The following is a 25,475-nucleotide window of genomic DNA, read 5'->3' on the forward strand; positions in this document are numbered from 1 at the left end:
CAACAGCCAAGCAGTCTCCTCCCTTTAGCAACCAGCATGGGCGGGGCTGCAAGGGACAGCTAGGTGCACCTCATTGCCACTCAGTTCAGCTTGGCGAGTTATGCAAAGCCAAGGCCATGAAAGGAGGGATACTGAGATTGAAAATCCTTTTCGTTGGCCCGAGAGAGGTGAGCAAGAGATACCACTATTTATTATATTATTATAATTGTATTACATCTATATATATAACAGGATAAAAAAATTTCGGCCTAGGACAAAACAACAAAACTACACATCCCAGAAACACTAAACTTGGCAACACAACCCCTCATCCATGCCTCTACATTCATACAACAAAAAGAAAAGAAAAATAAAGTCCTAATTGAGATTCTACTGTAATATGAAATAATTACTGTGGTAATCCAGTCCAACCCAATTCTGCCATGGAGGACACACTCCAAGCATGCCCAACAGATGGCCACCCAGCCTCTCAATAATAATAATAATAATAATAATAATAATAATAATAATAATAATAAGAAGAAGAAGAAGAAGAAGAAGAAGAAGAAGAAGAAGAAGAATATCATACAATCATAAGGTTAGGAGACACCCCTAAGGCTCACCCAGTTCAACTTCCTTCTACCATGCAGGACGACACAAACCAAGCACTCCTGACGGCCATCCAAGATCTGCACAGTAATAATACAAATCGAATAATAGAATCAGACAGTTAGGAGAGACCATCCAGTCCAACCCAACTCTGCCATTGGACGATACAATCCAAGCACTCCCAACAGATGGCCAGCCAGCCTCTCAATAATAATAATAATAAGAAGTAGTAGAAGAAGAATATCATACAATCCTAAGGTTAGCAGATACCCCTAAGGATCATCCAGTTCAACTTCCTTATATCATGCAGGAGGACACAATCCAACCACTCCTGACAGATGGCCATCCAATATCTGCACAATAATAATACACATCGAATCATAGCATCAGACAGTTAGGAGACACCCCTAAAGGCCATCCAGTCCAATCCAATTCTGCCATACAGGACACAATCCAAGCACTCCCAACAGATGGCCACCCAGCCTCTTAATACTAATACTAATAATAATAATAACAACATCATACAATCCTAAGGTTTGGAGTGACCCCTAAGGATCATCCAGATCAACTTCCTACTTCCATGCAGGAGGACACAATCCAAGCACTCCTGACAGATGGCCATCCAGCCTCTACATAATAATGATGATGAAGATGATGATGATGATAATAATAATAATAATAATAATAATAATAATAATAATAATAATAATAATAGAAGCATAGAATTCAAGAATTTGGAGAGACCCCTAAGGGCCATCCAGCCCAACCCTTTCTACTATGCAGCAGGACACAATCCAAGCATTCACAACACATGGACAACGTATAAATACTATACAATACTACACAGGGACATAGACCCCCTCTACCCTCACCACTTTCACAGTACACAAACAACCAAATGCATACTAAACATAAAGACAACCATACAACAGACATTCAATACCACCACTACCTCAACAAGTTCTCACCAACACCACCAGACAACGCCACAGCAACGCGTGGCCGGGCACAGCTAGTTATTATTATATTTTATTATTATACTTATTATCTATATATATAAAAGAGTGATGGCATCACGGCGACTCACAAAACAACAACAGTACAGGCCCACCAACCTCAAAATTTGACAACACAACCCATCATCCATGCCTCAAGGTTGATACAACAAAAAGAAAAGAAAAATAAAGTCCTAATTAGAGGGAGAGCAATAATTGTTTTTTATCCAATTGCTGCCAGTTTAGAGGGCTAATCTCTGCCCACTTGGTCGCCTAGCAACCAGCCTGTCAGCCAAGGGAGAGCCAGAGTTCAGTTAGGGGACAGGCAGATTTAGGCCTCACTTAGGCTTCTTCCACAGATTATCTAATTTGCACTGGGTTATATGGCAGTGTAGACTCAAGGCCCTTCCACACAGCTATATAACCCATTTATAATCTCATATTATCTGCTTTGCACTGGATTATCTTGACTCCACACTGCCATATAATCCACTTCAGTGTGCATTTTATACAGCTGTGAAGAAGGGGCCTCATATAATCCACTTCTAAGCAGATAATATAAGATTATAAATATACAGTAGAGTCTCACTTATCCAACATAAACAGGCTGGCAGGATAAGTGAATATGTTGGATAATAAGAAGGGATTCAGGAAAAGCAATTAAACAAATTAAGCACCAAAACATCATATTATACAACAAATTTGACAGAAAAAGTAGTTCCATGCGCAGTAATGCTATGTAGTAATTACAGTAGAGTCTCACTTATCTGTCACGCCAGGGCAACGGAGCACCAAGAACCGAACACGGAGGCCAATAGCTATCTAATATCTTTATTAAGGAAATATATAAGAATAATAAAAACAAGTAGAAAATATAGTCCAGAAGCAGACCTATCAAATGAGGTCAAATATAGTCCAGAAATATTTTGTCCAGTAAATGATATTAGAGTCCAAAGATAAAATCCAATAAACCGAAACAATAGCCAAGCAATAGTGTGGGGAATTGTCCAGGGTCTTTCAAGGTCCAAGGTAAATCTACAACAAGGCTGGAAACAAAACTTGATTCTAGGAACAAGGTCCGTGACTAGGACTAGGTTTCTGTGCAAGGCAAGGAAACTGGATTTGCGGACTTTGCGAAGTCCACACAAGGCTGGAAACACGAAATCACTCCTGAAGCTGCTCTGTTGACTCCGCACGGAACCTACCGTGCCAGGCACCTATATCTGGCCCCGTTTTCCTGCCAAGCAGGTGTCCAGCGTTCTCTTTCCCTAGAGAACAGGAAACGAAACCCATCTTTCTCCAGATGTGAGACTCCCTAGATTTTCCCAGGGGGAAACATGGCTAATCAGTGTCTTGTTTAGCTGCAATTCTCAGACTCCTGCGAACCTGTTCTTTCACTCCCCTGTCTGCAGTATAGGACTGTCTCCTAGCAAAAGGGGGTGAGAGCTGCTCAAGGTCTGTTTTAATGGGTTCTTGGGCAAAAACATCAACATCAGGCATCTGGAAAGATTCCGGCTCTTGCTGAGCCGGCGAAAACCCCATGTTTTCGTCTTCATTAGCCACGATGGTACTGGGAGCAGGACTACAAGGCCCATGAGGCATCACATTATCTAACACTCGCTTATCCAACGATCTGGATTATCCAACACATTTTTGTAGTCAATGCTTTCATTAATATTTTGGTGCTAAATTCATAAATACAGTAATTACTACATAGCATTACTGTGTATTGAACCACTTTTTCTGCCAAATTTGTTGTCTAACATGATGTTTTGTGCTTAATTTGTAAAATCATAACTTAATTTGATGTTTAATAGGGTTATCCTTAATCCCTCCTTATTATCCAACGTATTCGCTTATCCAATGTTCTGCCGGCCCGTTTATGTTGGATAAGTGAGACTCTACTGTACTGTATTTACAAATTTACCACAAAAATATCACAATGAATTTAAAACACTGACTACAAAAACATTGATTATGAAAAGGCAGACTGCGTTGGATAATCCAGAACATTGTATAAGCGAATCTTGGATAAGTGAGATTCTACTTTAATATGAAATAATTACTGGGATAGAATAATGCAGAACAATATAATCTCTAAAACCAGGACAGTAAATAAACAGGGGAATTCCACACAGGAAACAATCAGGGCCAGCTAACACCTCCCAACAAAGTATTCCCATCATCAAAGTATGGCAAATCCTCTGTTTTCTCAGGGCTACAGACAGTAGAAGCACATAAAATATCGCAAACAACACCACTCTGAAAACAAGGGAATTCCAGACAGGAAACAATCAGGGCCAGCTAACACCTCCCAACAAAAAATTCACTCAGGGAGGAAACAGCCAGGCTTTAAAGCTGCAAGCCATTACATCCTAATCATTTTGCCTCCCACAGACAAAAAAACCAATCAGAAATATTGTATATTCACAACCTTTAGGAAATAATATCCCCTGATGGCGCAGCGTGTTAAAACGCTGAGCTGCTGAACTTCTGGACCGAAAGGCCGCAGGTTTGAATTGGTGGAGCGAAGAGAGCCCCCACTGTTAGCCCCAGCTTCTGCCAACCCAGAAGTTCAAAAACATGCAAATGTGAGTGCATCAATAGGTACTGCGCCGGCAGGAAGGTAACGCCGCTCCATGCAGTCATGCCACATGACCTTGGAGGAGTCTACGGACAACTTCGGCTTAGAAATGGAGATGAGCACCAACCTTCAGAATCATACATGACTGGGCTTAATGTCAGGGGAAAACCTTTACCTTTACCTTAACTACCACCAATTCCTCAATACTTTATCTCCCATACCACCATACTTTGCCACAGCAACGCGTGGCCGGGCACAGCTAGTATTATTATATATTATAACTGTATAATAATATATTATTATTGTATTATATTATTATTATATATTATTATAATATTATAAAATGTAACACTATGTAACACTATAATTTTTGTTCCTAGGTTATCAATGTAATTATTTCCTAGAGTTCTATCATAAAAACATGGAAAAAAGTTTATTAAGCTGCAATTTTTGTTGTTGTTCTTGAACATCCTGCAGCACATTATATTATTATATTATAATTATATTTTATTGTATTTTTTTTCCGTGTCAGGAGCAACTTGAGAAACTACAAGTCGCTTCTGGCACGAGAGAATTGGCTGTCTGCAAGGAGGTTACCCAGATGTTCTACCATCCTGTGAAAGGCTTCTCTTTCTATATCTGTGGAAGATCCAGGGTGAGGGAAAGAATTCTTTTTTGCTTGAGCCAAGCGTGAATGTTGAAATTGGCCAGCTTGATTAGCCTTGAATAGCCTTGCAGCTTGAAAGCCTGGCTTCTTCCTGCCCGGGGGAAATCCTTTGTTGAGAGGTGTTAGCTGGCCCTGATTGTTTCAAGTCTGGAATGCCCCTGTTTTCTGAGTGGTGTTCTTAATTTACTGTCCTGATTTTAGAGGGTTTTTTAATACTGTTTTTTAATAGTTCCGGCCCCGCCCTCACCTCACCCAGAGAGGGGCTTCACGAGGCCCTTGTATGCAAATCAAGTCTCTCTCATCCAATCCACTTCCAGCCGCCTCTCCCGCCCCCTTTTGGCAGGGGTTGCCAATCATTTCGCCGTTGCCTGGGTGATAACGACCCAAACAAACGCTTCAGACGCCTCCGGAGGCCGAGTGAGGTAACGGGCAGCTGCCTTCCCACCGTTCTTTGGCCTGGCACACGTCGCCCGAGGGCACGGGAGGCGAGGGACGCGGGGCTGGAGGTGCGCCCAGGCTGTGGGACAGCGGGCGCCGCTTCTCTCGGCTGCGCAAAGACTCCAGGCCGCCTCAACTGCTGCTTGGGCCTCCAACTCCCAGAAGCCCTGGCCAGCTTGTCCAGTGGCCAGGAATTCTGGGAGTTGGAGGCGCGCCCAAGCAGCTGGAAGGCCGCAAGCGGAGGAGGCCTGGAGGACAGTCATTAAAGGTTCTAAGGTGGCCTTCCTCTGTTCCTTCTGCTTTCTTCCACTTTAGCAGCCATCGTTGTATTTCCCAGTGAGTCATCTCTTCTTCTGATGCAGCCCAAATGTCAGTACAATCATCTCGGCTGGACCGTTTTGGGCTTTAAAGGTTATAACCAGCACTTTGAATTTTGCTAAGAAATAGACAGGCAGCCAGTGAAGCTGCTGCAGCTGGGGAGTTGTCCACTCCCTCTAGCCAGCCCCAGTGAGCAACCTGGCTGCAGCTCTTTGGACCAGCTGAAGTTTCCCAGCACTCTTCAGAGGCAGCCCCATGTAGAGCATGTAACAGTAATCCAGACAGGATGTAACTAAGGCATGTACCACCGTAGCCAGATCTGGCTTTTCAAGGAACGGATGTAGTTGATGCACAAATTTTAATTGTGCAAAGGCCCTCCTGGCCATTGCTGACACCTGGTCCTCCAGGTTGAGCGCTGAGTCCAGGAGGGACCCCCAAACTGTGAACCTGTGTCTTCAGGAGAATGTAACCCCATCCAGCACAGGCTGAATCCCTATTCCCTGATCTGCCTTCCAACTGACCAGGAGTACCTCTGTCTTGTCTGGATTAAGTTTCAGTTTGCTTGCCCACATTTAGTCCATTACTGATGGTTCTGTAGGTTTGTTCCTAAGATACAAAATGGGGGACGATGCCTGGCTCGACAGCAGTATGTGTGAAAACGATCTTGGAGTCCTTGTGGACAACAAGTTAAACATGAGCCTACAATGTGATACGGCAGTGATTAAAGCCAACGGGATTCTGGCCTGCATGAATAGGGGTATAGCATCTAGATCCAGGGAAGTCATGCTCCCCCTCTATTCTGCCTTGGTCAGGCCACACCTGGAATACTGTGTCCAATTCTGGGCACCACAGTTGAAGGGAGATGTTGACAAGCTGGAAAGCGTCCAGAGGAGGGCGACTAAAATGATCAAGGGTCTGGAGAACAAGCCCTATGAGAAGCGGCTTAAAGAGCTGGGTATGTTTAGCCTGCAGAAGAGAAGGCTGAGAGGAGACATGATAGCCATATACAAATATGTGAGGGGAAGTCATAGCGAGGAGGGAGCAAGCTTGTTTTCTGCTGCTCTGCAGACTAGGATGCAGAACAATGGCTTCAAACTACAGGAAAGGAGATTCCACCTGAACATCAGGAAGAACTTCCTCACTGTGAGAGCTGTTCAGCAGTGGAACTTTCTGCCCCGGACTGTGATGGAGGCTCCTTCTTTGGTGGCTTTTAAGCAGAGGCTGGATGGTCATCTGTCGGGGTGCTTTGAATGAGATTTTCCTGCTTCGTGTAGGGGGTTTGACTGGATGGCCTGTGAGGTCTCTTCCAACTACGATTCTATGACTCTCTGACTCTATATCTATCTAGTTATATATATTTTGGATAGCATAGGAATGTCCTGTGACATTTGTTTTGCTGTCTGTGCCCCATTCAGATTTCCCCTCACTTTCTGTCCCTCTGATAACTGTATTTTAAAAAGTGTGGCTTGTTGTGGAAACAAGGATTGGTGATGAAGTATAGCCCCCTTTTCCCCATGATAATAACTCTTCCAGGAGTGAATTTCCCTTCCAAGGGGTAGATTTCTCTCACTTCCTACTGTCTCACCCCTGTTCTTAACTATGAGTCATTTGTAAGTCAGATGTTTGTAACTCGAGGATTGCCTGTACGTAGAAATGTGAAACACGATGGCATACAGTACATCCATGCTTGAATGAATGTTATTTGGCATCCCTTCAGCTGTCATGTCTCAATGCTGTGGAATCTAACAACAACAACAACAACAACAAAACTATTTATATACTGCTCTATCTCCTTGAGAGGACTCAGGGCAGTTTCCAGACATGTGCAAAACAGACAATTGTCGAAAAATTGTACAACAACTTAACACAACAGGCATACTAAACAACATCGTAGCAACACAAAACAGTGCAATTAAAACAGAACACCAGTTACATTCAGTTAAAATAGACATAGTTATAGTCAGAGCTTTTCTTCATGGAATCAAGATTCTGGAGTCAGGACTGGGGTGACACAGCCAATTTTAGGGGACAGGTAAAGCTAATGCAGCATGTCGTAGGGCCAAAGGGAAGTAATGTATAGAGCAGGGTGAGCTTTGTTGAATAATGAGACTAATCTTCAAAGACCTGCCGGAACCACCAGGTTTATAGTTCCTTATGGAAAGTGGGCAAACGGGGACCTATCTGATCTCTTTAGGGAGGGCATTCTAGAGTCAGAGGGCCACCAGCAAGAAGGCCCATTCCCTCATCTCCACCAGCCGCTCTTGGGACTTGTGGGAGCGGAAGGAGGACTTCCACAGCAGATCTTAAGGCCCCCACTGGTTCATAGGGGGAGATGCAATCACGGAGATAGGCAGGGCCCGAACCATATAGGAGTTTATAGGTCAGTACCTGCACCTTGAATTGGGCCCAGCAACTTATCGGCAGCCAGTGGAGCCGCTTTAATAGGTCTTTGGCCTTCTCTGCCAAAGGATTCTGGCCCCTGACCAAACTATAACTTTCGGGATTCCATAGACAGCATTTGGCTACGGCAGTTGAAGTGGTGTCAAATGGCATTTGTTCTACAGTGTAGATGTACTCATGGACAATCTTAACAATTATTCAATTTGTTCTATGTTTTCTGTGTGTTCAGTGTAATACTTAAGGATTATGTTTAATGCAGCAGCACATTATGTGGCTTAGACTAGATTTTCTTACAGCTTTTTTAATGTGCTACTTTCCATTTAATTCATTCTTAAGTATGCATTGGCAGTATATGTTTTATGGCCACCGCTGTCTTTGTAGCTTCACTATATGGTCAGTGTATATGGGGTCTATGTCCTAATGGTAGTACAGGCAGACCCCGAGTTACAAACATCCAACTTACAAATGACTCATAGTTACAAATAAGGGTGAGACAACAGGAAGTTAGGGAAAATCTGCCCCTCGGAAGGGAAATTCATTCCTGGAAGACTTACCATTAGGAAAAGTTGTCTCTACTGAGGCTTTCTCCCCTATTCTTGTTTCCACAACAAGCCAAAATTTTCAAAATACAATTCTCACAGGGACAGAAAGTAAGGTGAAATCTTGCTCCATATATGGACTTTCTTTCAACATGCAGTAGATCTGTTAATAATAATAATAATAAAACTTTATTTATACCCCGCCACCATCTCCCCAACGGGGACTCGGGACGGCTTACATGGGGCCATGCCCAAAACACTACAATGTGAACAGCATATAAAAGTTCTCGCAGAAGCAGAGGCAGCAGGAGGACATTTTTGCTCCCTGGCTTCAGGTAGGATTTGGCTAAGATTTTAAACTGAGTGGGCTTGGCTCCTGTGGTCAAAGTCTAACTGTTGTGTGACTGTTGTGTTGAAAGAGAGCCAGGTACTTAAGTTGATTGACAGCAGGCATTGTCCCCTGTTCATTGAGTTTCTGGGAAAGCTTTATTTGCCAGTGTGAGTTTCTGCCAGAGCCTGATCCCAGAAGGGCAGTTGGTTCTCGCAGAAGCAGAGGCAGCAGGAGGACATTTTTGCTCCCTGGCTTCAGGTAGGATTTGGCTAAGATTTTAAACTGAGTGTGGGCTTGGCTCCTGTGGTCAAAGTCTAACTGTTGTGTGACTGTTGTGTTGAAAGAGAGCCAGGTACTTAAGTTGATTGACAGCAGGCATTGTCCCCTGTTAATTGAGTTTCTGGGAAAGCTTTATTTGCACCTTTACTAACTATCCTTTGCAGTACATACAGGAAACAAAGCAACATAAACAAATACACAAAGAGGTGGTTTGTTGCAGTTTGCACATAACGTGCGTGCATATTACTTAACTGTACAAAGATCCCACTTGGCCACCACGCTCACCAAGAGATGCAACAAAAGCAAAACATTCCCATCACATGCACCAGCTGTGGCATGTTCCGCTTTTTCACACAAAAACTAGACAACTACATCTGCTCCAAATGCAAACAGATGACTTTGATGGAGCAGAGGATCCAACAGCTCGAGCACCGTATTAAGACCCTTAAGGACATTCAGGCACTCGAGCTCTTCTTGGACACTGCACAACACACTGCTGTAGATCAGCAGCCTGCATCACACCAACACCACCAAGACCATGATCAGGAACCTTATGGGGAGATCAACTCAAAGGTAGACAACCCTCAGGCTTGGAAGGAGGTCACCCATAGAAGGAGACGCAGGACCAGGCAGCCTCCGCAGAACTCCTCTGCTCAGCTGCATTTACACAACAGATTTGAAATTCTTACATCATTAACATACAATCAGGAAACACATCTTGTGGAGGACCACAGTTTCTTAGATACCACTCAGTGGACCACCCTGGATCAATGCGCAGGGGATAGCCCTGACGGGGACAGTGCATCACCACAGTCACACTTATGTAATCATGCAAATGCTCCATCCCCAATCATAGACCAGGAGCAACAGGAACATCCTTGGGAGAGTAATGGGCTCTCGGATGTATCTCAATGGATTGTCATTGATGAATGCACTGGGGATGTTGAGGAGGAGGACAACACTTTACACCTACATGATTCACTTCAACAGGAACACTCTTCAGGGGACATACACACTGTCTTGCACAAAAGGGACCCTGTCAATCCTCAAAGGAAACAGGTCTTGGTAGTAGGTGACTCCCTCCTTAGAGGAACGGAAGCCATCATTTCCAGACCGGATGGGATGGCTCGAGAAACATGCTGCCTCCCGGGGGCAAAAATACACCATATCACTCAGAGGCTCAGCAGGCTCCTAAAGCCCCATCACCCTCCCCACCTTATGTTGATTCATGTAGGTACCAATGACACCGCTAGGCATACTTTTCAAAAGATCACAAATGATTTTCAAGCTCTGGGAACAAAGCTAAAACTGTATAATGTACATGTGATCTTTTCATCCCTCCTCCCTGTTGTAGGACACGGCTCTACAAGGGCCGGAAAAATAGTACAGGTCAATAACTGGCTCAGAAAATGGTGTCAAGAGGAGCATTTTGGCTTCCTTGACCATGGTCTACTCTTCCAAGAGGATGGACTACTGGCAAGCGATGGGGTGCATCTCACACAAGTAGGAAAAAACTTTTTGCACACAGACTCACAAACCTCATCAGGCGCACTTTAAACTAGATCCACTGGGGGAGGGGAACAACAGCCTGGCGAACACTATATTACCCACGACCACAGGGAACTGCCGAAAGGCTAAACGGAGGGCTGCACAAACACAGCAAGGACCAAGTACAGAGAGCACAATAATCCCAAATAAACAGTTCGAGGGGAGGTCACAGGGGCTTACATGTCTTTACACTAATGCTCAGAGCATGGGAAATAAGCAAGACGAACTCCAACTCCTAGCACAGCACCACACATACGATGTCATAGGCATCACTGAAACCTGGTGGGATGACTCCCATCACTGGAATTTAACCATTGAGGGCTATAACCTCTTTCACAGAAATAGAACAAAGGGGAGAGGAGGGGGAGTAGCTTTATATGTCAAAAACAGTTACGTTGCAGAAGAAATGCAAGACTGTAATCCGGGAAACCAGCTTGAAAGCATCTGGATAAGAATCAAAGGAACTGGGACTCAAAAAGATCTTGTCGTGGGTGTCTACTACAGACCTCCGAGTCAGGATGAAGGACTGGATGAAGCCTTCTGTCAACAGCTGACCAAACAGGCACAAAGAAGAGATATAGTAGTCATGGGCGATTTCAATTATCCCGATATCTGCTGGAAAACAAACTCAGCCAAGAGTACAAAGTCCAACAAATTCCTCACTTGCCTTGCAGATAATTTTATGGTCCAGAAGGTAGAAGAGGCAACAAGGGGATCAGCAACTCTTGATCTAATCTTAACAAATGTGGAAGACCTGATCAATACAGTTGAAGTCGTCGGATCCTTAGGGGCAAGTGACCATGTGCTCCTGCAGTTTGCAATACAAAGGAATGCTGAAACTAAGACAAGTCAAACACGCATTCTGGACTTTAAGAGAGCTGACTTCCAAAAAATGAAGGAATTACTGAGCGGCATTCCATGGACGCCGATATTAAAAAACAAGGGAGTTAAGGATGGATGGGAGTTTTTCAAAAGTGAAATACTCAAGGCGCAAATGCAAACAGTGCCAACAACGAAGAAAAATAAGACAAGTGCAAAGAAGCCAGAATGGATGTCCAAAGAACTTCTAACTGAGCTAAAGCTCAAAAGTGACATGCACAAGAAGTGGAAAAGGGGAGAAATCACCAAAGAAGAATTCAAACGTATAGCCAACACCTGTAGGGAAAAGGTTCGCAAGGCTAAAGCGCAAAATGAGCTCAGGCTTGCCAGGGACATAAAAAACAACAAAAAAGGCTTTTTTGCTTACGTTGGTAGAAAAAGGAAAAAAAAGGAGGCGATAGGGCCATTGCAAGGAGAAGATGGGGTGATGGCGACAGGGGACAGGGAAAAGGCAGAACTACTTAATGCCTTCTTTGCCTCGGTCTTCTCACAAAAAGAAAGCCATCTTCAACCTCAGCAACACGGAATGGACGAAGGATTGGGGGAAATCCAACCCCAAATAGGGAAACAAGTTGTCCAGGAACACTTGGCCTCTCTAAACGAATTCAAGTCCCCAGGGCCAGATCAGCTACACCCAAGAGTACTGAAGGAACTAGCGGAAGTTATTTCAGAACCACTGGCAATTATCTTCGAGAGTTCTTGGAGAACGGGAGAAGTCCCAGAAGATTGGAGAAGGGCGAATGTGGTCCCTATCTTCAAGAAGGGAAAAAAGAACGACCCAAACAATTACCGTCCGGTCAGCCTCACATCAATACCAGGCAAAATTCTGGAAAAGATCATTAAGGAAGTGGTCTGCAAACACTTAGAAACAAATGCGGTCATTGCTAATAGTCAACACGGATTTACCAAAAACAAGTCATGCCAGACTAATCTGATCTCTTTTTTCGATAGAGTTACGAGTTGGGTCGATACAGGGAATGCTGTGGATGTAGCGTACCTGGATTTCAGTAAGGCCTTCGACAAAGTCCCCCACGACCTTCTGGCAAACAAACTAGTAAAATGTGGGCTAGACAAAACTACGGTTAGGTGGATCTGTAATTGGCTAAGCGAACGAACCCAAAGGGTGCTCACCAATGCGTCGTCTTCATCATGGAAAGAAGTGACAAGTGGAGTGCCGCAGGGCTCCGTCCTGGGCCCGGTTCTGTTCAACATCTTTATTAACGACTTAGACGAAGGGTTAGATCATCAAGTTTGCAGACGACACAAAACTGGGAGGGATAGCTAACACTCCAGAAGACAGGAGCAGAATTCAAAACGATCTTGACAGACTAGAGAGATGGGCCAAAACTAACAAAATGAAGTTCAACAGGGACAAATGCAAGATACTTCACTTCGGCAGAAAAAATGGAAATCAAAGATACAGAATGGGGGACGCCTGGCTTGACAGCAGTGTGTGCGAAAAAGACCTTGGAGTCCTCGTGGACAACAAGTTAGACATGAGCCAACAATGTGATGCGGCTGCTAAAAAAGCCAATGGGATTCTGGCCTGCATCAATAGGGGAATAGCGTCTAGATCCAGGGAAGTTATGCTCCCCCTCTATTCTGCCTTGGTCAGACCACACCTGGAATACTGTGTCCAATTTTGGGCACCACAGTTGAAGGGAGATGTTGACAAGCTGGAAAGTGTCCAGAGGAGGGCGACTAAAATGATTAAGGGTCTGGAGAACAAGCCCTATGAGGAGCGGCTTAAAGAGCTGGGCATGTTTAGCCTACAGAAGAGAAGGCTGAGAGGAGACATGATAGCCATGTACAAATATGTGAAGGGAAGTCATAGGGAAGAGGGAGCAAGCTTGTTTTCTGCTGCCCTGCAGACTAGGACACGGAACAATGGCTTCAAACTACAGGAAAGGAGATTCCACCTGAACATCAGGAAGAACTTCCTCACTGTGAGAGCTGTTCGACAGTGGAACTCTCTCCCCGGGGCCGTGGTAGAGGCTCCTTCCTTGGAGGCTTTTAAGCAGAGGCTGGATGGCCATCTGTCGGGGGTGCTTTGAATGCGATTTCCTGCTTCTTAGCAGGGGGTTGGACTAGATGGCCCATGTGGTCTCTTCCAACTCTACTATTCTATGATTCTATGATTCTATGAACACATCACAATACAATAAGCAATACAATAAATAATAATATCCATTACAAAATAAAACAAGGATGTTGAATGTTAAGTCAAAGGGATTCAAAATATCTCCTCTAACTAAGATGGGTTATTGAATTTTGATAGTAATACTGTGAATACGCTTTTTACTGTTTACAACAGCAACACAACAACAACAAAACTTTATTTATATACTGCTCTATCTCCCGGAAGGGACTCGGGGCAGTTTCAGACGTGTGCAAAACAGACAATTGTCAAAACAATATACAACAACTTAACACAACAGACATACTAAACAACATCATGTTTATTTATTTATTTATTTCTTAGCGACATTTATATCTGGCCCTTCTCACCCCGAAGGGGGCTCAGGGTGGCCTACAAGTCATATGTACATACAATATATTATATTATTCGTATAGCACAATATAAGCATTATATATTACTATATTATACTATAACACATAGTACAATACACATACACATACAATACACATACGATTTACACATAGTAAGCATTCAGTACCACATAGAACATACAACAGCCATGCAATAAAACATAAGCATAAAAATATTAAAAGCAAATATACCCATTTTAAATATAAAAACAATTTCAAACTATTGCATTGGGTGATTCAGCTGTCAATGGACATAATTCTGGATGAGTCAGGACAACTGTAGGAACTGGGCTACAATTTACCTATGAAGCTCTGCATTTCCATTTTACACCTAGCTTCTAAAGAAAGGAACTGTTGCCTTCTGATAGATGTCCCTGAGGCATTTGAGAGCAAGGCGACAAGGATACCAGTTAATATGGCACATTGACACATTTTATGGAAATTCGATGACTTTGCATGGCAAATTACTAAAATTACCTCAATGACTTTGTTATTTTTAGCCTGAAAGTACCAGCCTGTGAATATGTCAGATGAGGAGCCTGAAGATGATAATGATATTGAAGAAGAGGAAGAAGACACTGAAGATAAAGCGGAAAAGGAAGAGGGAGGGGAAGATGAGAAGGAGGCTGGGGAGGAGGAAGAAGAAGAGGAGGAAGAGGTAAAGGATTAATATTGAGTGTTTTATTAAGCTCGAAACAATTTACTGTTTTAGTTAGGGCTTTTGAGGTCCTATTAGGATCAATGGGAGGAAATATAAGCACATGCTTCCTCTCTCCCCACTAAAATCAGTAGCACTTAAAAGGGCTTAGCTGTAGCTACATGGTTCCCACACTGGGTAATTTACAAAAGATAAACAAGCCCCTTCTCTAAAGCAGCTTACAATCTCAGCGTCTAAAAATAAATAAGAAGCAGAAGAAACAACTGGGAAGAGGGAAGAGCAGAATATAGAGAGGTTAAATCCTGTTGGGATAAAGCACTCACATGTGTGTGAGAGAGAGTTGGTTACCCAGCATCTCTGGAAAGGCTAATAGGTTCTAGTTTTGTATGTTATTGCTGGATTGCAAATCAGGGATCACCCCCTTTAGGTTTTCAGTTACATTTGGGGGTTAAAGCAACGTCCTCAAATTAAGTTGCTTGCCCTATCTCACCATCCCACCATGACCCTCTTTATGCTCTCACCCTAGTTGGAGCACACTAGAGTTGCTAGGAAGGCAATGGTGGGAGAGTGATTATCCTCCCCCCCCCATTTCAGTGATAACAGGGCCATCTTTGACAGCTTTACTATTTTTCATTTTTATGTGTGTTTCTTCCATCAGCATCCAATTTCCACTCCTCTCACGGAGGATATGATGAAAGAAGGCCTCTCACTTTTATGTAAAACGGGCAATGGCCTGGCTCATGCCTTTGTAAAATTAGAGGTCAGAGAAAAGTAAGTTTGCAAAATATTGCTAACTCACACCTGCCTCCCTTTTATTATTATTTTTTGCTCTTTGATAATTTATATTTGTGGTTTGCAGCAAATATGCTTCCCTCGTTAACCTTTTTAGAAAGTAAAAACTGTCGAAGAGTAGCATCAGAAAACTAGTACTGTTGAATAATGCCATTTTCCAACTTGGTCCTATGACAGGGAACTGACAGATATCACCCTCATCCAAAATTTCATCCACTTACGTTACGTAGACCTGTCAGACAACCTGATCCGAGACCTATCTCCACTGTCAAGTCTTAATCATTTGCTGTGGCTGAAAGTGGATAACAATAAACTAACCAGTGCTGGCATGGATGAGTTATTGTATCTGCAGAGTGCCAGCTTTGCTAACAACCAAATAAAAGACACCAATGGCATCAACCACCCACGCTTGGCCAGCCTCAACCTAAAAGGTTGGTTAACATCCCCTCAAGATTTCCTCTGAATATACTCTGTTCTGGGAAGGGAATCCTGGGTGGGACAATCTTTTAATCATTGCCTGTTCCTATGATATCCAGGTAATGAAATTGAGAAGGTAACAGGTCTGGATCCAGAAATATTGTCGAATCTGCACACACTAGAGTTGCGGGGCAACAATCTAAAATCTACAACAGGATTCGACCTGCCCAAACTCAAAAATCTGTACCTGGTAAGAGAAGCTGCTCTCAAAAACTCTTATGATTGTGGATCCATCTAGGCTTGATGTTCATTATTTGGAATCAGTCCATAAGCAATTATAGAGAAGTCTGGGTAACCTTGTCACTGTAGGAGACAGAGAGGGTAAGTGAAACTCTTTCTATTCCTAAAGTCCATAGTACCGTGATATCATTATTAAGTCGATCAAAAAGACATAAGATTAATAAGACATAAGATTAATTGTGCAAGCTTCAGAAATCTGATTTTATTGTTTTACCCCACACCCTCACACCCTTCCCCTGGACATACAATTTATACAATAAACTACAGAAATTACATTTGAAATATCAGTCTTAATCTCAGTTTTTCCACTCCACATCTTAATGCATTCTCTGAATAATTCCTAACTTGATCCCACATGCTCTTAATTATTATGATATTTTCTATTTTATCTATATTGTTCAGTTTACAAATTTTATTTCCACATTTAACATATTTACTATATAAGTATACCAGTTTGTCAGAGTCCACTTTATCTTTCCTACCCCTCACTAAAACAATTTGCACACATGCTATTAATTTGCCAATCACTCTTTCCATTTGCACATTATACACTCCTGGTAGCCATGTATGTAATACATTTCTATTAGCTATTATTATTTGAAGATTTAACATTCTGTTAATTTCTCCTTCAGTCGTTCTCCAGTATGTGATTAAATACACCTCTTTGTTTACAACCATGCCAACACCTGTCCTTTACCCCTGGTAAAAAACGTGAAAGTTGTGCAGGAGTCCTGTACCATTTTTGTAGCATTTTCCTTCTTGCTTCCCTAAGTACATTATATTTTTTCCTTTGCTACCATGTATCCCCCAAAATAAGACTGCCTTATATTAATTTTTGGTCCCAGAGATGTGCTAGGTCTTGTTTTCAGGGGATGTCTTATTTTATGTCCTCCTCCTCTGCCAAGGAAGGCGTGTGCGGCATGAAGGAGAAGGAGGAAAAGGCGTGTGCCTTTCCCTCCTCCTCCTTTTGCGCTGCATGCGCCTTCCTCAGTGGCGAAGGAGGGAGCTGCCGCTGCTGAGGAAGGCGCATGCAGCATGAAGGAAGAGGAAAGGCGCACACCTTTCCCTTCTCCTTTGCATCGCATACGCCTTCTTCGCTGACAGTGGCTCCTTCCTCTTAGGTCTTACTTTCGGGATGTCTTGTAATTGGCAATTCGCCAAAACCTCTAGTTCTTATTTTCAAGGGATGTCTTATTTTCAGAGAAACATGATATATTACTTATTTCCCTTTAGATATCTTCCCTCTCAATTTCCATATCCATTCTCCACATTTGAAATATTTACTCTACTGTTATAATATGTTTGTATAAGTCTCCTGCCACTTTTTTCTCCTCTCTCAGACATTTCCTTTTGAAATATACATGTTTCCCTAGGCAAAGATGGTGAAAATCATACAAAAGGAAGAGAGAGAGAAAAGTGATACCATACAGTCATGTAGTGGGCACCCTAGTTTAAGCTGTGCCCTGGTAACAAAGAAGGATGTACTCATGTACAAGAATTGGACAGATAAGCATTTAGGCATACTGAATGCCAACTCTTGCAAAACTTGAGGGACTATAATATAGTAAGTTTGTGTGCTAAGGATCTTGTGTCTTCAGTATCTCAGCTAAGCTGCAATCTACAGAGTTCGCTGGGAGAAGCCATGGCAGTTAAGGTAGTATAAAACCAATGTAACTTTGTGGGAAGGAGATACATCTCGAGTTTAACAAGTTATAGCAGGTTTCCAGGATTCTTTGTTCTTACTTAAGTGCAACTGACTTCTACATTGATGTCTTGTGCTCCCCCATCTTCTGTTTCTCAGTCTACAACATCTCCTATCTTAGGCCCAAAACTCCCTTACCTATCTGGAGGGCCTGACAGAGCTGGGGCAACTCACAACCTTACATCTACGTGACAATCAGCTTGAGACACTGGATGGTTTCTCAGAGGACATGAAGTCTCTTCAGTACCTCAATTTACGGTGGGTTGTTCCCAGTACAGAATCTCCCTCAAAGGTTCCTTAATAGGATCAGCAAAGGAAGTGTGCCAAGCCTATGTTCTGCTGCCTTCACTGCAAATACCCTCCTTTGAGGAGAGAAATCTGCACTTGATCCTAGCGTTTGCTTTCAGGACTTGTAATAAATGCCAATGTAGTTACTGTTGACCTGGTGAAAGTATCCAGAACAAGGGCAGAACATGGGCACCCAAATTGTAATATTAAAATTAGGTAAAATTAAATATTCTTTCTTTTCCAGAATGTAATATTAAGCTGTAGACCAAAAAGAGAGAGAGAGAATGTCTCCATCTGCGGCTCTTTGTTGACTTTGTGGCTACAGTGCTAGATGGCAATCATGGAGCATTGAATTTTGCTTGTGGGGTGTCAGAGGCCCCTTCTACACTGCATATAAAATCCAGATTATCTTCTTTGATATTGATTATATAGCAGTGTAGACTCATATAATCCAGTTCAAAGCAGATAATATGGATTATTTACTTTGATAATCTGGATTATATGACAGTGTAGAATGCGCCAGAGAGAAAGTGAAAGCTGGAGATCAATATGACAATGGATATTAGGATCTCAAGGGTGTCTTACTTTCTGAGCAGTTGTAGTCTATTTGAGCACTCAAAGCTGAAATATGAAAAGTATATTTGTGGGCCGGGCAGTGGCGCAGGCTGGTGAGCAGTCTGCTGCAATAAATCACTCTGACCATGAGGTCATGAGTTCGAAGCCAGCCCGTGGCGGAGTGAGCACCCGTCAATTAAAAAATAAAAAATAGCCCCTGCTCATTGCTGACCTAGCAACCCGAAAGATAGTTGCATCTATCAAGTAGGCAATAAGGTACCACTTATAAAGTGGGGAGGCAAATGTAACTAATTTACAACGTTGGAATGAGGAAGTGCCGTCACTGGATGATGAAGCAGCTGCTCCCCCCGTGGCCAGAATCAAACATCCCCTCAGGAGAAGGTTAAATTGCCTCTGCGTCTGTCTCTGTCTCGGTTCTATGTGTATATGGGCATTGAATGTTTGCCCTATATGTATATAATGTGATCCGCCCTGAGTTCCCTTCAGGGTGAGAAGGGCGGAATATAAATAAATATTCTTGATGTTGCTGGAATGCAATTCCCAAAATTCTTCATCATTGGCTATGCTGCCTAGGCCTGATGGGAGTTGTATTTCAGCACTCTCTTGAGGTCTTACTTTGTTCATTCCTGAGTTAAAGGTTTAGAACACTTATGTCAAATGCACCACATCATTTTATGTGATCCACAAGACTTTCAATGCCAGGGCAACATAGCCACATTTATATATTCTTACAAATGCGAATGGCCTTCTGATGGCAACCATAAGGCTGATGTGGCTGTTAGTGAAAATGTTTTTGACACCACTGGTTTGGAGTAAAAATTCATGAGTATGCCTGCGCAACGCTGGGAGTTTCCCTGGCCTGTAATGATGAATTGTGATACTGCCCTTAAAAGATCACTTTTGACACCCAGTAGTCAGCCAGTTCATTGCTGGAAGATCTTTAGCAGGGAAGATCTACTTATTGGGGGTTTTATGCCATTAATTCATGACCTTTCATATTATAATATTTTAAATTATTTATTTTCTAAAAGGGGGATTTTTAAAATAAAAAATGTCACTTTCCCCATGGTGCAGGGGGAATGCAATTAGTCAAATTCAAGAGCTGACGAAGTTGCTGGTGCTGCCCATGTTACGGGCCCTGGTCCTGCTAGACAATCCTTGTTCTGAAGAAGGGGACTACCGGATAGAAGTCCTGGTCCAGTTGCCACGCCTGGAACGCCTTGATAAGGATTTCTTTGAGGAAGACGAACGGGCTGAAGCTGAAGATATACGTCAGCGGCGGAAGGAAGAAGAATTGGAACTAGAGAGAGAAAGAGAGCAAGAAAAGGAACAAGAAGTAAGCCACATGAGGGAATGTTGTGTGTGGCAACAATGGTCAAATGATAGAGACCAAGGTGCATTAATATTTGTGGTCTCGGCATAATCACAGAGCGCCTGTGGTTTGGCTGTATCAGCACTGAGGATTGGGGTGAATACCACAGAACCTCACCTAAAAAGAATCTAATAGGGACCATTCTTACATGAAACATCTGATTCATTAAAAATAAGTTTCATAGCACTTTTAGGGTTACAAAGAAGTGCCATAGGCTTTCATAGAATTGAGTCCACTTCCTCAGACACATCTGCATCTAAAGAAATAGACTCTGATCAGTAATAATTTATGTCATTCAAATGTGTTAAAACTGCTTTAAAAGCTGCAGCAAACTCATCAATACCTCTGTGGACATTTCCATAAGAAATGGAAGGCTAACAGGAGCTCAACTTTTGGGGACAAACTGGAGCAAGCTGCTTTTTAAGTTAGAGCAAAGAAATAAGAATATGAAGAACTGATTTGAGAAGGGGAAGAAGGAAAGGAATATTACACTGCAAAGGGTTGCTGATGTTTATATCCCCAGAGTAGAGATGAAAAATATGTAACCCTCTACTTTGCATTGGACTACAACTCCTATAATCTTCACCACTGGCTATGCTAGCTAGGACTAAAATGAAATGCAACTCAGCAAGCTCTTATTCACCACCTTTATAAGTTGGGGAATAATATGAAACTCCAAGGATGCTTCTGGGGCCCCTTTCCACACAGCTGAATAAAATCCCACATTATCTGCTTTGAACTGGAATATATGGCAGTGTGGACTCAGATAGCCCAGTTCAAAGCAAATATTGTGGGATTTTCTGCCTTGATATTCTGGGTTAAATGGCTGTGTGGAAGGGCCCCAGGAAAACAAAAGAAAATTCATTTTCAAGATCTCTAGCAGAAAAGAAATAACAAAATAAAATCTCTTCATTAATGGTGATGTGTTAATTGTGCAGCAAGAGGTTGCTGTAACAATTTTTAAAAAGCAAATTAAGTTCTAGGCATTAGTGAAACTTGAAACAAGCCATGTCATTTTGTAACTAGTGAGAGACAGCTCAAGTGAGAAATGAGCTAGATAAACTGAACTGTGAGGCAATGCTTTGGAGACTCTTCTCATTTAGAAAAAATGCTACAAGGATATGACAGGCTTGTACCAATTTAGAAGCAGGAACACAGGGCCGCACAATACTATTGATTAATAGTAGGTTGAATAAAATACAGATAAAAGGGTGTCTATCTAAACAGACCCTGAAATGCCATGAAATAAATTCACAGCAAATAGGTCTGCTACTAGATATTAACTATAATGACTACGTAACTATAACAAAAATGTGATGCAGCTCTGAAGACAAGATGCTGTATGTATGACTATGGGTATCTGGAAAGAAAGAAATATGCCAAATTCATCACCATCACTTATTATTTGTAGTGCCCCTAAGTTGCATTAGGTGAAGAACAGGAATGAAAAACAGAAGTCTTTGTTATTGAGTTCACAATGAAAAAGAGATTTACAAGCAGAAAACGCAATGGGAGAAAGAATAACTACCAAATGGTAGTCTACTCTGAATCAATTGAATTTACTCTTATGTGCACATAGAATTGCATTCTTAATCCTCCACAATTCCCATCAGCCCTAGACAGCACTGTTAAAGATGGATGTTGTAGTCCAGTGGTTCTCAACCTGTGGGTCTCCAGGTGTTTTGGCCTACAACTCTCAGAAAGCCCAGTCAGCTTACCAGCTGTTAGGATTTCTGGGAGTTCAAGGCCAAAACATCTGGGGACCCACAGGCTGAGAGCCACTGTTGTAGTCCAAAATATCAGGGAAGTATTCAAATGTGCAAAAGACTATTGTAGTGCACAATTACATAGGGGTTTTCTCCTACTCAGGTGATACTCATTTCAATGGCAGTAGCGCAGGGCATTTCCTTATGGACTGCATTCCTCTTCTTGCTCTCTAGACTATCAAGGTGGCTGGTAGGCATAATCAGATCACTCCTGATACAGCTTATGGATGCAGGATGTGCCAAATCAGCTTGCTTGCTCCCACCTAAAATATCGAAATCCCCTAAGCCCTGCTGTTCTCTTCCCCCCTCCCCTCCATCTTCCAGGACCAGGAACTAGAGGACCCTTCCGCAGAGGAAGAAATACCAGTGGAATGACATTGGTGGAGCTGGAGCTGCCTTCCAGAGGTTTCTTTTCTGTCTTGTGCAGCACTAACCTAGACAGCACTGTGCTGGTATCCAGACGTGTCAGAAGATTGCTGTGTTGCTGTTTCAGGAGAGCCAGAGTCCCCCTGCAGGGTGGTAAAGGGGGAGAGCTGTCTCTGTGCTTTCAATCAAGAATTGTGATTTGAGGCATGTGAATTAAAAAAACAAAACCTTGTCTGATAAAGCCAAGCTGAGTGTTTTGCTTTCGGCCACCCATTCCTGCAGCATTATCCACCCCTCCCTTCTCCACCTCTCTCTCCATCCTCTACGTGCTGTTTGCAAAGCTCCCTCGAAATCCTGACTCATCACGGCTCTGGGTCACATGCTGCCATCAAGGCCCTATCAGGGGCAGCTCCATCCCATCACTGCTGCTGCTGCTCAGAGGACAGATCAGCTCCCCTTCCAGTCCTGCCTCCTTGATCTTGCCACTCAGCTCTTCTTAAGTGGTGCTACCTTGGCCAGTCTTCCTACCACTGGACTAGGAAGGTAAGTGACTTCCTCCCTTTCCTAGCAAGGCAAAGCTGCGCTTTTCACATTCATCTGTAAGGGACATCACAAAAATACCAACCCATTATTTTTTTTCACCATGTCTCCTCCCCCCCCCCCCCCCCCCCGTGCTTTCTTGCTTTTGCTGCTGCTTGGCTTTTGACCTCCTGCCTTTTGGATTGCTGGAAATGCTTCTCTCCATGTACTGGGATACAGATATCTGGCCAAGGTACTGGGAAAATGAGCAGGCATGACATTTAAGTTCTTTAATGAATGTGAGCTTGCAAAGCAAAGGACTTTTGTAACTCCAGGAATCAACCTGGGCTCTCCTGTCACCTGCCGCTTAGAAAAGCATTCCTGCAGTGTGGCAGTAGACCATGCCACCGTGTTGTAAAAGGTTTCATCGCTTCACTTTGGGCACTGAAAAGAAAGCAGAGAAAAACAGGCAAGCTTTTACTACACTGTCGTAGGACTGCTGTTCCTTCCAGAGTAATGCCCTGGAACCACCTAAGATGCATGAAAAAACAACATTACCTGGACACTAGAGAAGGCAGCACACTGGAATCTTTGCAGCTGCCATTAATACAATACAATTAATACAATATAATAATATTAATGATAAATTATATATTACATGTAATATTATTAATAATATTACAATATATAGATATAGTACAATATGGTAATTTATTGCCAGTATTGTGCTATGCTAATAATATGATATTGTATGTAAATTTAATTTGTAAGCCGCTCTGAGTCCCCTTCAGGGTGAGAAGGGCAGGATATAAATGTATTAAATAAATAAATAAATAAATAAAATTAATGAAAAACAGCCACTTTTAACCAGCTTCCCATAACAGTTTTATATATTCTTGATCCAAATAGTCTTTTGTGGGGAGCTGTGCTTCCCCACCACCACCACACCCTCTCCATCCCTTATCCCTGCTTATCTGGCCCTGACCTCCTTTCAGGACAGGGCTACTGATGTTGTCTTTGCTCCCCCCCCCTTACTGGATGAAAACATCCCTTGGAAAGGGAAATGGGGACAGAGAAAGTAGAGATGAGGGATGTGAAAATGAAGACAAGTGAGCCGGTGGAGACGGGAAGGCAGGTTGCAGATGTCCTGCCTCCTCTCGAGTCTAAGCACTTTTGGAAGGAATGGATATTAGCATAACAGGCAATATGCCAATAATTATTTCCTATTTCTATCCAAACTAGAAAGCTGGCAGTCATGCTAATGAGCGGCTGGGGATTCATTGGTCAAGATTGTTTACCCATTGAATTGTGCATGTAGCATACACGAGTGAACATGTGCCAGGACCCCGTGAGTCCAGCACTCCTGCTGAAGTCATTTTCCATGTGTTGCATCAGACTGAGCACCCCACCATGAGTGTCTGGCTGACAGACTACCAGACATCTCTACACGTGGAGCAGCTGTCCAACCAGCCATTGCAGCAGCTGGTGGAGGATGACAAACCAGAAAGTGTGGGAGACTGGGTAGGAGGAAGGCAGATATCTATGTTTATTCCAGGAAACACTGGTGATAAGCAAAATCCCCAAAGTGTGGACATTTGCTTGGCACAAGAGCTACATTATGTTATCAGTCCCCAAGAACCTCAATGTGCTGCTGCTTGTGTGTGTTTACTTCTCTTGTCTGCCCCTGTTGTAGCAGGCTCCTCCTTCACCTCCCCCCTTCTCCTTCCTCCTCCATCCCCTTCTCTCCCACTGTGGTGGAGCGGCCTTCTCCATTTCGCCCCTCCCTCTTGTAGTCTGCCCTCTGCGTCACATATACAATGCAGGTGGAGGGATGTCTTTTCCTTCCAGAACATAAGACCAACATAGCTTTGCCATTCTTGTATTAATTCTTCCTTCCAGATTATAGCTCTTGCAAGCCAATTGTGGCTTAGCATCAGTTAAGAAGGACGCAGCTGATCACGAAGACAAGTCAGCTGCTTGCTGGCAAGGGGCGCTGAATTATTCTGTAATGCCCTTTTTTTCTGTCACCGTCATCCCAGGTTGTTATCTAAATACAGTTGCCAATTCTTCTGCAAGCCAAGTAGACAACAACCAAATATTGCAATAGTAAGTTGCTGAAATGAGTGGGCACCTTGCTCTGCCTAACAAACATTTCTGTTTCTGGGGCAACAGTCCAGAGGCGATAAGGATCTGAAAGTGAGTACAGCATAGTTTTGCTGTGAAACTTAGCATTTTATCTCTGTTTGCTGCTTGGAAGAGTGTCCACTTGAAAAATAGATGAAGGTTCTTTGGTATCATTGGGGGGGAAAGTAGCATCAACATTTTGAAGCATTTCAAAAAGGTGGACCCATGTTGGAATCACTATATCTCTGCAACCACGAACTGACCATGAATGAAACTCTTATCACACAAAAGGGTAGGGCATAGTTTCAAATTACTGCTAGATGCCTCCTCTCCCAGCACACAGACAGCCCCCACTCTCTGTCATTTGCAAAATGGATACACCGCAGAATAAGGCATTTTGTGTTCAACTAGCATCTTGATGTTCATACAAAAGATGGAGAACATACAGAGTAAGGGGGAGGGCTAAACTTTTGAAGTGG

At 42.9% G+C, this 25,475-nt stretch overlaps 2 protein-coding genes across 11 annotated transcripts in view; both read left to right on the forward strand.

Annotated features, from left to right (window-relative positions):
• Positions 1-22,896, forward strand: lrrc23 (leucine rich repeat containing 23). Of its 10 annotated transcripts, none has more exons than XM_008120247.3 (8): positions 13-167; positions 14,617-14,774; positions 15,433-15,545; positions 15,744-15,997; positions 16,103-16,233; positions 18,107-18,243; positions 19,924-20,185; positions 22,312-22,896. In XM_008120247.3, exons 2-8 carry the CDS (start codon positions 14,640-14,642, stop codon positions 22,360-22,362), a joined length of 1,083 nt encoding a protein of 360 aa, XP_008118454.1. In that variant the 5' UTR covers positions 13-167; positions 14,617-14,639; the 3' UTR covers positions 22,363-22,896. The 10 variants fall into 10 exon arrangements, with proteins under 10 accessions (XP_062827852.1, XP_008118454.1, XP_003227155.1 ...); XM_003227107.4 differs by lacking the exon at positions 13-167 and adding an exon at positions 5,103-5,256; XM_008120250.2 differs by lacking the exon at positions 13-167 and adding an exon at positions 5,214-5,340.
• The window catches only part of eno2 (enolase 2), a 23,381-nt gene continuing 20,661 nt past the window's right edge, over positions 22,756-25,475 (forward strand). Inside the window, exon 1 of the mRNA XM_003227108.4 lies at positions 22,756-22,896. The gene's annotated coding sequence lies outside the window, so the exon portion shown is untranslated. The remainder of the gene's footprint in view (positions 22,897-25,475) is intronic.

Source organism: Anolis carolinensis, chromosome 2, assembly GCF_035594765.1.
Source record: "Anolis carolinensis isolate JA03-04 chromosome 2, rAnoCar3.1.pri, whole genome shotgun sequence".
Taxonomy (NCBI): domain Eukaryota; kingdom Metazoa; phylum Chordata; class Lepidosauria; order Squamata; family Dactyloidae; genus Anolis; species Anolis carolinensis.